The sequence below is a fragment of the Xiphias gladius genome, chromosome 4 (assembly GCF_016859285.1).
Source record: "Xiphias gladius isolate SHS-SW01 ecotype Sanya breed wild chromosome 4, ASM1685928v1, whole genome shotgun sequence".
Lineage (NCBI taxonomy): Eukaryota > Metazoa > Chordata > Actinopteri > Istiophoriformes > Xiphiidae > Xiphias > Xiphias gladius.
In genome coordinates this window covers 20,849,404-20,864,231 of record NC_053403.1, presented here as the reverse complement: position 1 = coordinate 20,864,231, position 14,828 = coordinate 20,849,404, and the positions used below count along the sequence as shown (strand labels likewise).

Sequence of the window (14,828 nt, the reverse complement as noted above, 5' to 3'; positions counted from 1 at the left end):
ACACTTCAGGACTGTAACAAAATGTTTGAAGTGTAGTTTCCAACTGTTAGAAAAACTCCAACATTTTTATGGAGTGTCAATAAGAATAAAGTTTGTCACATTGCCTTCACTCTTGAAAAGACTTGGTGGCTCAGTGTGGCTTCTGTTTTCAGCCATATTCAAGTTCTTTGCTTCCTTGATTCTGGAAAAATCCTTGGTAATAATCAGTTGCTTGTGTGCTGCCTGAGGTGCCTTCACAGCCAAATAGTAATCTTTAGAGCTGGGTATTGAACCTTTACTTTCTGACTACTGACCAATGTGTATGTAGCATTGAGTATCAAAGTAAGATAAGCAGATGTAAATGCTTGGCCAAATTCTTATTTATTCTTTGATTAGATAGTTTCTGATTAAAATCATAATTACGTTAACTTTAGACTATATTTAAGTACTTTTTTTAATAGCTGCTTTGTGTTATGGAAAAAATAAACAGTGATCCATTTAGGGCTGCAACTAACAATATTTTTTCTTATTGATTAATTTGACAATTCTTTTGTCGAATCAAAGAATTGTTTGGTCTAGAAAAAACATTAAAAAAAAAAATCAAAAATGCCTATCATAATTTCCTGGAGCCCAAGGGGACATCTTCAAATGTCTTGCTTTGTCTGGCAAAAAGTCGAAAACCCAAAGATCTTCAATTTACAATAACGTTAAGACAAGTAAAAGCAGCAAATTCTCACATTTTAGACTCTTGGCTATCAATGCTGTGCAACAACCAAAAAAGTGGTGCTGCCATTTTAAGCATAAAACTTAAACCCTTACAATCTTCTTAAAAAAACCTCTTTACATGAGGTCTTTTGAACAGCAAAGACAAAAGTTTACCTGAAATGGATGTAAGTTAAAATTATTAAGTCATGTCAATGCCCAAACTGGGTATATGTTTTGCGGTCAATAAATACACAATCATCCACACACATACATACACGCGTTAGCTGAACATTTCAGATCAGGAAACTACCATATTGATAAGCCAAGGCTCACTATGTTTGGCAAACAGATGTTGAGTAATGCTTTTTATAAATAAAATGAGATCTAATTTATTAGGAAAAAATATTAACATCACAAAGACCTTTCCTTCCCCATACCTGATTCCAGCAGCATGTGTATGAGTCTGGAGGTGCTCCGGCCAACGCTGATGATGGTGGTGATGGACACAGAGAGGGGAGGATGAGTGAGGAGGACGGGCATGGGAGTGAGAGTATGTGCAGGCAGAGAGGCAGCATGGGCAGGATGACGTGGTCCCGGGGTGGGGAACCAAGCCAGGCCCTGGGCTTGTGCCTGACTTCTGAAAGAGTGAGCAATCCTTCTGTCCACAGTGGCAGCAGAGGGCGGAATGGAAGTGACAATGCTGGCAGCAATGTGATGGGGGGAGGAGAGGAGGAGAGGAGGAGGACGACGGGGAAAGGGTGGAGAGAAGGTGGCGTTTGGCCAGCCTCTGGGAGTCTGTGACAGCTGGAGAAGAAAACTCAGTGGAGGATGGGGGAAGGTTCCTCAGGGAGCCATTCTGTTTGACCACCCCGCTGTTTTGGCTTGGTATATTTGGTGTCTGGACAACAAGTGATCTTTTCTGCTTCTGCTCCAATTTAGACACTACATCCTTAACTGTAACATCATCATCTCCATCTGCTGTGAGGCAGTCACTACTACAGGCAGCTGTGAGAGGGTCCTGGCCATTGCTGACCGGTGTACTGGTGTTTGAATGGGCATTTCCACTGGCATTGGGAGGATGGTACCCTCCATTAGTGAGGGCCAGAGGGTCTCCGCTTGCATCGCTCAGGGCCATTGTCCTCTACCAGCAGGCCTGGCAGGGACAGTGTCACTCTGGGAGAAAAGACGAAAACAGAAGAGAAGAGAATAAAGGTTAGGCTCTGTTTGTGTCAGTAACACAACTAAAACTTCTAGAAAGTCCTTTCCTTTTTCCACCAGTGACTTTTCTGTCCCAGTGATTTCCAAATTACATTCCATCAGTAATGAAAATTTTGCCTTGTTGCACTTTTTGATTTATATAAAGCACAAACTCATGTAAAAACAGAGCCCTGTGTTTAGAGGTAAGTGTTGTATAAGTTTAACGTGAAGTATGCTGGTCACTCATCACAGCCTCCCTGGCTTCATGTTAAAGGAATAGTTCAACACTTATTTGCATGAATATCAATCTCCCGTCTGACCATTAAATATGGAGCTACAGTCTACAGCCTTAGCTTTGTATAAAGACTGGAAGCAGCAGAAACAGCTAGCTTGAAAAAATGTTCTTGTTTAATCTGTACATAAGGCAAAAGCATAAAAGTGACAAGGCTGTTTATAAATGGAGTTATAGCCTTGATTATTTCTTTGCTGGAAGCAGTCATTTTTACACTTTGGTTTTTGTACGGTTCAAACAAACAAATATAACCTATTATTAATGAGCTCTGGAGGAACTGGCAGGTGGATTTTATTTTACCTTTGGAGACAGCCAGACTAGGTATTTCCCCCCGTTTTCCAGACTTTATGCTAAGCTAAACTGAGCTAACTGGCTACTGGTGGTAGATTCATCTTTAACAGACAGACATGATATTCATATTGATCTTCTCATCCAACTCTCACCAAGAAAGTGAAAGCGCTTAATTATCAAAATGTCGCACTCTTCCTTTAAAGACATTATTAATTTGTAATAACATATGATTGATTTCTTTTATATCTATATGTAGTATTTGTCAGGAAAAGAACTGTTGATTTGAAAAAAATTAGTATTTATGTTTAGACTGGCTACACAACTCCTCAATACTGATTACTCACAAACAAAAATTTCATATAAGAGGATCCTAACAGATGTTCCTTAAATTGCCCAAGTAAAAGAAAATAATGATAAGAAAACTGTAAAAGCAAGCAGGGAAGGAAAGAGATAAAGGAAGAAAGTATGTGAATGGTCTCAGCCTACACTCAGCCGTACACTCAGCATAAATAACAGTGAAACAAACTAATGACATTATATCATAGATACAAAAACATTTATATATATAGTTGCCTTCTTAACTTCTAAAAGTAGCATTTTCAATCTTCTGTCTTCTCACTGGAGCCACAACAGTCAAATGATCTTCTAATAGGGGCCATTTCAGATCAATAAAATTCATGGAGCATGAATAAGAACCAACATGAACTGGCATGGAACACTCCTGCATTAGGAGGCTAAAAAAATACTTCAAGAGTGAGTAAAAACAGAAGGTCCATGTTATGCTAGTTTTCAGCCCAGATGCTTCAGCTTAAATTACAAAATACTCACAGGAGACCGCAATGTGAGAATGAGATTCTGTGGGCTATTTTAATGAAACAGGGAGAAGAAAGAGGAGAGAGAAAAAAGTTTATTTTCACCTTTGTGCTGTGCTATGCTTGATGCACTTAAAAAGCAGCTGAGTTGTGCAGGGTCGAAGTGGGCTGTGTTGTGGGAACAGAGCCAAATACAGACTACACTACAGACCCACAGTGGAGAGAAACCTAACGGGACCCAGGATGAAATAATGTGTTCCTGTGTGTGTGTGTGTGTGTGTGTGTGTGTGTGTGTGTGTGTGTGTGTGTGTGTGTGTGTGTGTGTGTGTGTGTGTGTGAGTGAGTTACAAAAAGAACACTTCTCAAATTGAGCCCACAAGACACATTGAGATTTCAGGCATTACAAACCCAAAAACTGAACCCCCAAAGGAGTCCCTTCTGTTATCTGGTCCTAAGACTTACTGATCAAACAACACCCAATACTGACCGGCACTGCTTTCCAACCATTAGTCATAGTAAACCAAATTATCAAATTAACAAAAGAGGCCTATCTGGAACAGTTGACAAATCAAACTAAAAAATCATAACAACCTTTATTGCTATCTGGCCCTAAACCATGAATATAGATTAGCAGAGTGTCTCTTTAGTGTCAGATATACAAAGCAAAGACAGATCCTGACCAAATACAGACTCAGTGAACACAGTCTAACCATAGAGAAAGGAGTCCTGGCTACCAACAGAGGAAAGAGTCTGTGGTCAGTGCACTACAGTTGAGACAGAAACAGAAATGCACTTCCTATTAAAATGTGACAACGATAATAATATCAGAGTCAGATACTTTAAGAAATGTGATTTGTTAAACTCAAACTTCACAGAGCTAGATAATAGAGAAAAGCAACAGATTCTATTAGGAGAAGGACATTCAGAATTCTTAACTGCAAATTATATGACTGCATGTCGCAAACTGAGGGACACATATTTAAAACATCACCGAATGTGACTTAGGTTGGAAAAATAAAACATTTAATACTTCACACTGGGCTCTGGGAACGTGTATTTGTCACTATTTGCGAAAATAATCCTCATTATTTGAGAAAATAATTTGTAGATTAATCGCTAATGAAAATAATCAGAGGTTGAGCCCCACAAATTATAATGTTGCAGAATATATAAACTCAGGATGGAGTAGGTTGGCTCTCAGTGGTTCAACATTTTGAAAAATGCATGATCAGATCATCTTGGTGGAAAATGGGTTAAGATGTATACCGCACACAACTACAATGTCCCTGGTCTGACTCCAGCCCGGGACCTTTCTTTAATGTCATTCCCTGGTGTTGTTTTCTTTCAAGTTCTGCAGACACAACCAATAAAAGCTAAAATCCTCATTAATGAAAAAAATGCATGGAGAAATTGCCAACAAAATTGCTTAAAAGAATGCATAACAATAATTTTCAGCCAGTTTCTGTTTTATATAAAGGGCTATTATGTAGGGCTGTAACTAATAACTATTTTCATTATCAGTTAATGTGTTCCTATTTTTTGATTGATCAATTAATCTTTAGTCTATAAAATACTCAAAAAATACTGAAAAATATAAATCACAAGTTATGAAAGTCCAAGGAGATGTCTTCAAATACCTAGTTCATGCTGACTGACAGTCCAAAACCCAAAGATATTTAAGATTCAATGGTATAAAACAGAAAAAAAAGGCAAACCCTCAATTGAAACTAGAAGAAGCGAATATTTTTCATTCTTGGTGGATTTAACCACCAAAACTTAATTGGCTATCAAAATTGAGATTTTTTGTTAATCAACTTACTTACAGATTATTTGATCAACTGTTTCTGCTCTAATATGATGACAAGAATGGATACAGTAAGAAAAAAAGTATGACAAATAACTTGTCATGATGTTTTAGGTAAGCAGAAGATCACAGCTGCGACAACTGGACAACTGTATATTGTGAATAACTCACTTTTGATTCATGAAGATAGAGCCAAGACTCCACTATCTGTGATGCCATCAAGAGATAAAATCCTGAACTGGAGGCTGATGACGTTGAAAATGTTTCATATGCTGCAGACCTAAACTGATTAATGTGGTCTTTCCCACCATACGCCGTGAAATATGATTCCTTTGTACTGTAAAAATACCCAGTCAAAGTCATTATCATTGAAGCAACTTCAAGTTACTTAGATGTCATGTCTCTTTCTTGTGAATCTAGCAGAAAATTAAAATGTACTATATTCTTAAAGAACTTGTTACATTTAGATTTATTTAACTTGCATTCTAAAAGATACAGACACCTTCAGTTTTACCATAGCTACTTAGTTTACCCTTCCAAGACACCCAGGAACACACACACCTACAGACAGGAACACACACACCTACGCACACACACAGGTTTTCATTTTGCCCACACTATGACCCCTGAAAAATATTTTACGGCAAAAATGGATGTGCTTGCATTTGAACAACAAGAGATAAATCTCACTAGCCTGTTCCTCCCATCCAACTCCAAACGAAAGACATACAACGTATGTGACCAATGTGCTCTGTGACACCTCCACATGAGCGGGGAAACATTGGGTCGGGTCAGGGGTGGCTCACAGTATGGAGTTCAAAAGAGGGGAGGAAAGGAAGAATAAGTCTGGAGCACGGGGAGCTCAGAATAGCAGAGTGCTGAGGCAAATCCAGAAGAAGCCATTAGTCTGGCTCCCACAGCTTTCAAGAGCCTGTGATAACTTAAAAAGGCTGGATGGAAATGGGAAATTTTAATTGAGCTTAAGTATGAATAAAATGGTATTTAGAGAATAAGATTTGGTGCTACAATGTGGTATAAATGTGCAACCTAGTGTTTCTTCCTGTTGTTTGGAAAGGAATCTAGCCTCAACACTCTCTGTCTGTGTATGTGTGCGTGCGTGTGTGTGTGTGTGTGTGTGTGTGTGTGTGTGTGTGTGTGTGTGTGTGTGTGTGTGTGTGTGTGTGTGAGTGAGCATGCACAAGCACCAATGCAGAGCGCTGACAGGCAGGTGAGACATCTAGGGTAGTCTCTGCGGACATGAGCAGGGTCTTTTGTCTCTGTTCAAAATAAAAGCTGACAGCTAGACCAAGTTGTAGCATGAACAAATGGAACTGAGGCTCAAAAATGTCTCTGCCGTTCCGTCTATTTATGTAAAAAATTTAGCTTGATTAAAGTGTCATAATAACTTAACTAAAAGTACAATAGCTCTGTAACAAGTGTAACCTGGTAGTAATTAACTGTAACAGAAAAGTGACCAAGAGAGGGATAAGGGCAAAGTGTATTAAGTAGTGGAATTAAGATTTCCTGCTTTGACTATCTTTACCTTATCCTCTAATTTGTCTCATATGTATTACATTTGTATTGCTTTCTTTTAATCAAGCAATAATTAACTTTCATTTAATTAAGTTTGAAAAATGTTTTGGGATGAGGGGAAGCAAAGTTGAGGGACAGCAGAAAGGAATGTCAAAACTCAACCTCACATTATTATTATTAATGTTAAAACAAATTGTGAGTTTCTGGTTGACTAAATGTACAGTTTTTCGGACTGATTTTCTGAAAAGGTAACCTGAAATCAAGTGACCTTGAATCCTACACCAATATATACACCATTTCAGCCACAACATTAAAACCAGTAACTGGTTTCAAAGTTGTGGCTGATCGGTGTGTATCATCCCTCACACTTAATCCAATACGTCAAACTCTGTCTAGACTTCCAACTCTGGTGATGCATCATTTCCCCCCTTATTTTCAGTACAAAAACCTGCAACTTGTAAAGGGATTAATTGTGCCAGCAGGGATGAGGCTGCAATTCATCCCCCTCAAACCCCACAAGTCTTTGGTCACAAGAATCATTAAGTGCATTAAAACCTTTGAATAATCAAGAAAGTGGATCACACCATGTGGTTAAACAGACATGCATAATGATTCCCTGGGCAAGTGGTTTGGTATAACGCAGGTGATGAAGATGCACTTCTTCTGCTGTCTTTCATGTGAAGTTTTTGATTACAGGGTGTGAGAGAGATGAAGAGACCCTGGGCGACAGGCAGCTACACAACATAAGGCAAGGCATCCTGCATCCCTTTAATTAAAACAAATAGGCAGTAATTACCAGGAATCCGTCAAGACATAGTTAATAACCACATTGCTTCTAATAATAGTAAGATCGACAACAATAGGCAGTCGTCCCTGCTAAGTATGCGCATGCTTGACATGGCTTTAGGACATATACTTGTTGACGTTTCTGGTTGTCAGGAAAGATATGTCCAATTATGTCCAATTTTTCATACTTATAGGGGAGATCTGATGGTGCTGCCTCAAGGCTACAGCACAGAGTCTCATGGTAAATGAGGTCTACAAACCAAGTCAACCTGCCGTTTTTATCATTCCATCAACCCAGATATCAATACAATCATTGGGAGACAATTGGGTTAGGCAAGTAAGAATAAAGGGAATTAATTTCTTCCTTATAACTATGTTAAAATACCTTGTATGTACATGAAATGCTGCGAATTTATTTAAACATATTAAAAAAGTACTACTACTACTTTAAGACTGTTACAATCAACGCTAATATAGAAAATATTCCAGGCAAAGGTAAAGTAAATACCTTCCTTGCCCAGTATTTACATCAGCATCATTCAGGCTGTAGGCAAAACAATGAAAACATATGACAGCAGATAAAGAATGTATTCTTCCCTCAGATTCATGGATGGAGTGGAACTCACTTCAATTTAGTTTGGCTGCTTTTTAAGGGCTGACATGAATCTTGATGATAGTAAGGCACCATGGCAACTATGTTATATTAGGGTGGGGTTATTCAATGGCACAAAGGTAAGTAAGTAAGACCTTATTTATATAGCACCTTTTTTAACAGATTACAAAGTGCTTTACATCAAAATTGCATTCAAAAATACATACAGATATAACCCAGAAAGGTTTCAGAGTGCTTTACATCAACATCGAATTCAAAAATACATAAAGATATAAGGCATATAAGAACGCAGAAAGCATACAGTAACCAGTCACCACCGGAGCACACCCTTGAAGTTATTGAATGTTATAGAAAAGCCATCCTGAAAAGGTGGGTTTTTAAATGTTGTTTAAAATAGTCAGCAGAATCATCTGATCTAATGGGAATGGGGAGATTGTTCCAAAGTCTGGGTGCCAGGGCAGCAAAAGTGCAGTTGCATGGCCAACAGGTTTTGGTTGGATGATTTAAGTGACTGCTTGGTAGTGTAAGGGCATAGTAGCTTGGAAATGTAGGCCGGCGCTAAACCATGTATGGGCCTTATAAGTGATTAAAATAATGTTAAAATCGATCCTGAACTTCACTAGCAGCCAATGCAGTGAGGCTCAAATAGCAGTCATATGAGATTTACGGCCAGGCATAGTTACTGCATTTTGAGGTGATAAGTAAAGATAAGCACAAACAAGCTCATGACAGCTATACTAATAGTTTGAGGGCAAAAACGGAAATTAATACTTTTCTGAAAGCAAGTTTTCTTACAGTCTCCTGGTGTTTTCCTTGAGATGATATAGATGTTTTTTATAAATCTACTCATTTACAATGAAATAATAGTTCTGCTGCTTTTCACTGTAGTAATATCAACTCTATGAAGAAAACGCTAACGGGAAAAGGGCAGTAAGTCATTTTGAAATCGATCTGCTCCGCTTCCAGCCTAACATCTTGGACAGACACACTGACTCTCAACATGGACGCATGGACCCACAACTCCCAAATGTTATTTTTTCTCTTTCTGCTCAGCGCTTTTAACTCACCGACTTTCACGGTTAAAAAGGCAACCGAAGCGCATACAAAACTGTAAGGCAGCAGACAAAAACAGTCTGATGAGTAGCCAGCATCCATAGTATCCTACCGTGTTTTGTGTGCTTTGCGCTTGTTATGGCCGGATCTGCAACACGCGAGGCTTCGTTACCGCCAAGAAAAAAACAAGACTTCCTCCGGTTTTAGTTAAAATATCCGCAAGGCTGTTAATCAAACAATATTCCCCGAAAAGGAAGCAACAAGTCTCGGGGAGAGCGGGCTGTTTCTCATGGAGATTTGTCCTGCCGGGATGACAAACAGCCCCACGCACACACAAGCAACCGGCTCTCTGCTCTCTCCGGAGGGACGGAGGCAAGAGGCGGTGGGCTGGGACTGCAACGAGGAGCACTGATAGGACGGTCACACTATCAGCTTTAACCCGCTCTCTGCCACAGTGGTGGCACGCGCCAACGTACCGCTCCTGCGCATTATCGCAACACTTGGAAAACTTAAAAAATGGGTTACCGAAGAGAAAGGCAGCGCAAAAAAAAAAAAGAAGCATCAATAAAACACTGGACTAATAACATTTAAACGCAAGAATATATGAAGACAAAACACGACGGAAGATTTAACTATCAATTCACCAGTTACAATGCTAGTATAAGATGAACAGATATTTATATTTAGATATTCACATATCCAAAATATCAAATTTAAAGATGTGGATATTGCCATGTATGCATAAGTGAATGCACGCTAACTAATTTCACCTGCACTTGTGGAAGTTACCTTTACAAAAATAGGCTAAGTTATAGATATGCTTTCTTACAGTGTAAACAAACTGGAAAGGCTGGGTCAATACGACAAATTTAAAATTGTATTTTACTTGAATAATAATATTTTAACTAAGGTTGTCTCGCTTCAACATCTTGATTTGAAAAAACGGTGTCCTGGATTAAACAGCTAAACCTTTTGTTTGCTCATTCCATACCCCAGAATAGGAACCTCTTAATTAGTCTCAAGATAACGTTATTTTATGAGACAGTTCTCAAACTCTAAAATATGGAGATTAAACAAGTTAACACAGTACTCTTTCAACAACCCCCTTACACAGACAGTGGACCCCTTTGTTTTATCTGAAATTGTACCACATACAATAATACCTTAGTATGGCCACACCTGTTCTTCACACATCAGTTTACTTAAATTATAGATTACTGTTCATTTGTGTTGGCTATTCTTCTAGGTTTAGTTTAATAACTACTTTAAAATGCTATCTTTCCTCTCTTCATTTCCACCCAAGGCAACATAATCCCTGTACAACTGGTTTCATTCAAACCTCAGAGAGGATGAAACTGTAAAGGTCAATACATCCAAGAACTTAATATTTTCATTTTAGAGTATATACAACTACCTCAAATTTCGTGGGTTGACACAGCTCACACTCACTGTTGTGATATTTTATGAATTATGCAACTTTTAAAAGAATTTCTTTCAATTTCTTTCTTTTAAAAGAAAGTGCAACCCGCTGTCAGAACATAGGCACAAAAAAAGGCATTAGTTAAAAAAATGTTGACCTGCTCCTGTGTTTTCTTGTTAGATGCTTTTTTACTCTGAAGAAAAATATTTATTAAGTGAAAACGTTGCCTCCATACAGTGCATGTGATTCATTTAATAAATTTGGTCAAATAGATGTGTGTTCATTTCATGTCCTATTGCACCTATTTTCCATTATGTCATAAACTGTCATAAAATTCTGTTATGTCTTTGGTTAAGAGATTATGAAGATCATTTATGTAGCCGAAAAAGTGGAGTCTGCAAGGCACATATAACGTCTGCAAAGCCAGGAAAGGTGCACAATACAATGCCTGATCTTGTATAGAACCAAGTTTATCACACACAAATTGTAAGGTCGGGCTGGGAACAAAGCAGAAATTAAATGAAAATGAATCACTATTAATTTTAATCTTTCAGTTTCATCCCTAATTTGCTAAAAGAAATTCCTAATCTTTACAGACTGGAGACTCTACTGAAAATGCATTTTTCTAACAAAAAACTGATTCTTGTGAGCAGGGGAGGAGGTTAATCACAGGGAATGCTGGGAAGGCAGAGGGCTGTACTTTGTCTTTAATTTCAGCTGTTCACCAGGATTAGGTCACAGTTCATATAGCAAGCTGTAATCATCTGCAGTAGTGAGGTACTCATTCGCAGCTGGCCCCAAGGCCAGTCAAAGCCATTTAGTGCTTTGTAGTTGTCTCTAACAAGAACAACCTTGTACTAATAAGTTGTGTAGAGTTCATGTCTTGTATTGTGCTTCTCTTTTATCTGACAAGAAATTACATTTTGTTGTCATTTTATCTGTTAAATTTTAATTTGATATGATATGTTTATACACCAATCAAGCATAATTTTTTGGTAGTTTTTGGCAGCTGGTGTTTAAAAACATATACCGATTCTAGATTTATATCATTACAATTATCCAAAAATCAACAACACAGGAAAGTAGCTTTGTACCCTTACCATAGCCTCTTAGAACCATCTCAGTACTGTTATTTTCAGTTTCCAAACATACTTAATATCATGCTACTGAGGCTCACAGCCAGCTCCCGGTGGGTGCAGCAATGAGAGAGCTTACTATGAATTATTACACAGCCCATCACTAGCCCACTGATGGTGGTCATGCAGCCAGTCAGCTCAGGACAGTCCTTTGGGATTACAACAAAAAGGCATTTCAGTGCTAGTACCACTGTCCAGCTTCATACCTCCACCAAGATCGACATTGAGTTGTGGTGTTACACAATATTAGAGAAATTGGGTTAGGGTTTAGCCAGCCAGGGCCAAGGTCTGCCCGCACGGAGCTAAAGAAGGAACCACATCAAAGGCCACACTGTACCAGGAAGGACAGAGGCCCTGGTGAAAGCCCAACGGCCCCCCTTGGTGATTGCACACAACTCATCAAAGTGACAGGTTTAGTGGACAACAAAAAAGCAGGGGGGAACAGTTAAGGAAGGAGGGAGAAAAGGCTTTAGCATGGCATGTCAAACATAATGCTTAATGTATCTTCAAACTTGCTTTTAAATAATTTTTCCAAGGCTAATTAAAATTTTGGGCTTAAAATAAATATCATTTATCATGCAACTCAATGCATATCATCATGCAACTCAATGCATGATTTAAAAGCACATTAACAGTGATCTAATAGCAGAGCATTCAGATGCTGGATTGTGCTTTGACAAATATGCAGGAAGGTGGCAGGTAATCCATAGAAGCCCTCTGAGCATTTCACCTGCCCCTGCATGTTATAGTGTCTGGCTAGTGAGAAAGAAAAGGAGCGAGGGAGACAATAGAAAAAGTGATAAGTGCATTAAAAAAGTGTTGTTCAAGTTTATGTGGAAAATTGAATGAACAATGAGAAAAAAAGGTTTGACTCTAAATGATTGGATGAATAAGAGACTGAGAAAAAAGCATACAGGCGCTTCCTGGCAGTACTGATCACTCTGCTCTCTGGCTTCTGAAGGTCTGACATTCGGAAAACAGGGAAACCCTATCCCTTCGACACCTTGGAGGTGAGGACGGACATCTCCCACCCGATTAGTGCTTAGCTCCCTCTCGTCTGCCCAGAATGACCCAAGGGGGCTGAAGAATGACTGAAAACCGAATGAGAGCTGATGTCTGAGTACCCCTGCATTCAAATTTAGGAACAGGAGACTTTATGTATGGTTCAATTTCTTCGCTGTCCCTCTGCTGTATAATGTAAATCTGATGAAAAAAAAGTATTATACATAAAATGCATAAGGAAAGCTTGACTTGGGTGACCATTTGTCTCATATGTGCATATGTTTTAGTTTGTTGTAAGATGGTGTAATTGATTGACTTTTCTTTGGCAAACTAGTGTACATTTTCTTCATAAAGCAGTCACTGTAGGCCTATCTATAGCTTTGTATGTATGTGTATACATGTTATAATGTATGGTGCTTGAGATAAAGACATATTGTGGAGCTGTGGAGTAAGCTTGACGATACCGGTCTTTAAGTCTAGACTTCAACGATAGGAAGACCTGTTGGTGGTGTGATTTGGTGCCTACTGTCACAATGTATAGTCAAGTTTGGGCAGGTGTCAAAATCATTATGTTGATTATATGCCTGCATGTCTAGGCCAGGTTTTAAAAGGATGGCAAAATCAGTTCATTTCAGTGGACTCTCTGCCATCAGTGGTTTTGTTCTCCAGGGCAAGTAAATCAGTGCAATTTTTCATGTCAAGTTCAACTCTGGTGAACTTTGACATTTGAATTTTGTTTGTTGACCAATAGCAAGCCGTCTTGACAATGCTGACCTCCTCTTTTGGAGTATAAACTGCTCCATAAAAGATGATTTTTGATGGTTTTTAGACAGTTATGAGACAGGAGACAATTGTACAAATGTCTTTTGAATGAACTTGGTGAACTTACTGACCTGTTTGCAACTGGTCTAAAGAGGTTCAGAGAGCTTTTTTTCCCCTCTTCAATAACTCATTGAATAATGACGTAGAATAATATTACAAGGGGAGTAGAAGGCTTAATACAGACAAAATGGGGAGAAAGTCAGGGAGCTATTGTGACTGACTAGCACTGGCATATTCCCGGCTAATTACAGTCCTGGCTGAAATTATTGGCACCTCCAAATTTTAAGAACAGAATTTAGAATATCTTCAGAAATGAATGCAAATTAACCAATTTTGTATAATCAGAATATTTAATAAAATGTCCGAAGTTACTGAACAACAACAAAAACAACAAAATGTTTTCATATAGTGAAAAAAAAATACAGACATAAGTGTGAAATTTTCTGCATCCTTTTGATGAATTTAAATTAGTTCCTCAAACAAAATAACAAACAAATAAGATTCACCTGTGATTAATTTTCAGTGTTCGCATAACCTGAATTAACCAATGAATGATGGTTTCACTGCATATAAGGGGGCTGATTGTTTCCAGTTTCTTTTTCACAGTGACAAAAACTAGAGAGCTGGCTACTAGGCAATCAGCAAAGATCTTGAAATCCCTGTTTTGACAGTTCGTAATGTTATCAAGAAGTTTCACAGTCATAAAACTATTAAGATGCTTCCAGAGGACATGGTCTCAAGAAGAAACTCAATGAGAGAAGTCTGTGAAGGTTGGTGCAAATTGTGGAAAAAACACCATGCAGGACATCTGAAGAGCTTCAGGCTGAACTGGTGCTCTCTCTGGTGGTTTTAACCCGTACCATAGACTGCACACTAAACCAAGTAGGGCTCAATGAGCGAAGGCCAAGGAGGACACCACTATTAAAAGAAAGTCACAAAGTGGCACAACTAATGTTTCAAAAACTTTTATAGATAAGCCACAGTATTTCTGGGATAATGTTCTATGGAGAGATGAAACCAAAGCAGAGTTCTCTGGGAATGAAGTGCATTGGTTTGTTTAAAGGCAGAGAAACGAAGCTCACTCATAGTCGAGGTTCTATCATGCTGTGGGGCTAGTTTGCTGCCTCTGGTCCTCCCATTTAATGTATCAAAGTAATAATGAAATCAGATAAGTCATCCAGTGTCAGAAAACTAGGTTTGAGGCAAGGGTCTTGGGTCTCTCAGCAGGACAACAACCCATTGTGTCCGGGGTACATTTTGTGTTTGTATTATTTTGCTATTGTGCAAGTTTTTTATTTTATTTATTTTCCTTAGTTCAGTAACCTTGGACATTTTATTCAAATATTTTGATTATACAATATTGGTTCATTTGCATTTATTTCT

At 38.5% G+C, this 14,828-nt stretch overlaps 1 protein-coding gene across 4 annotated transcripts in view; it reads right to left on the bottom strand.

Moving 5' to 3' along the window:
- The window catches only part of disp1 (dispatched homolog 1 (Drosophila)), a 94,090-nt gene that overhangs the window by 24,101 nt on the left and 55,161 nt on the right, over window positions 1-14,828 (bottom strand). For 2 of the 4 annotated variants that reach the window (XM_040125602.1, XM_040125603.1), the window contains exon 4: window positions 1,122-1,857. In XM_040125602.1, the coding sequence (XP_039981536.1) occupies window positions 1,122-1,819 (698 nt within the window). In that variant the 5' untranslated portion in view covers window positions 1,820-1,857. Of the gene's footprint in view, window positions 1-1,121; window positions 1,858-9,177; window positions 9,426-14,828 lie in introns of those variants that run through there. The other 2 variants (XM_040125605.1, XM_040125606.1) reach the window with 2 other exon arrangements.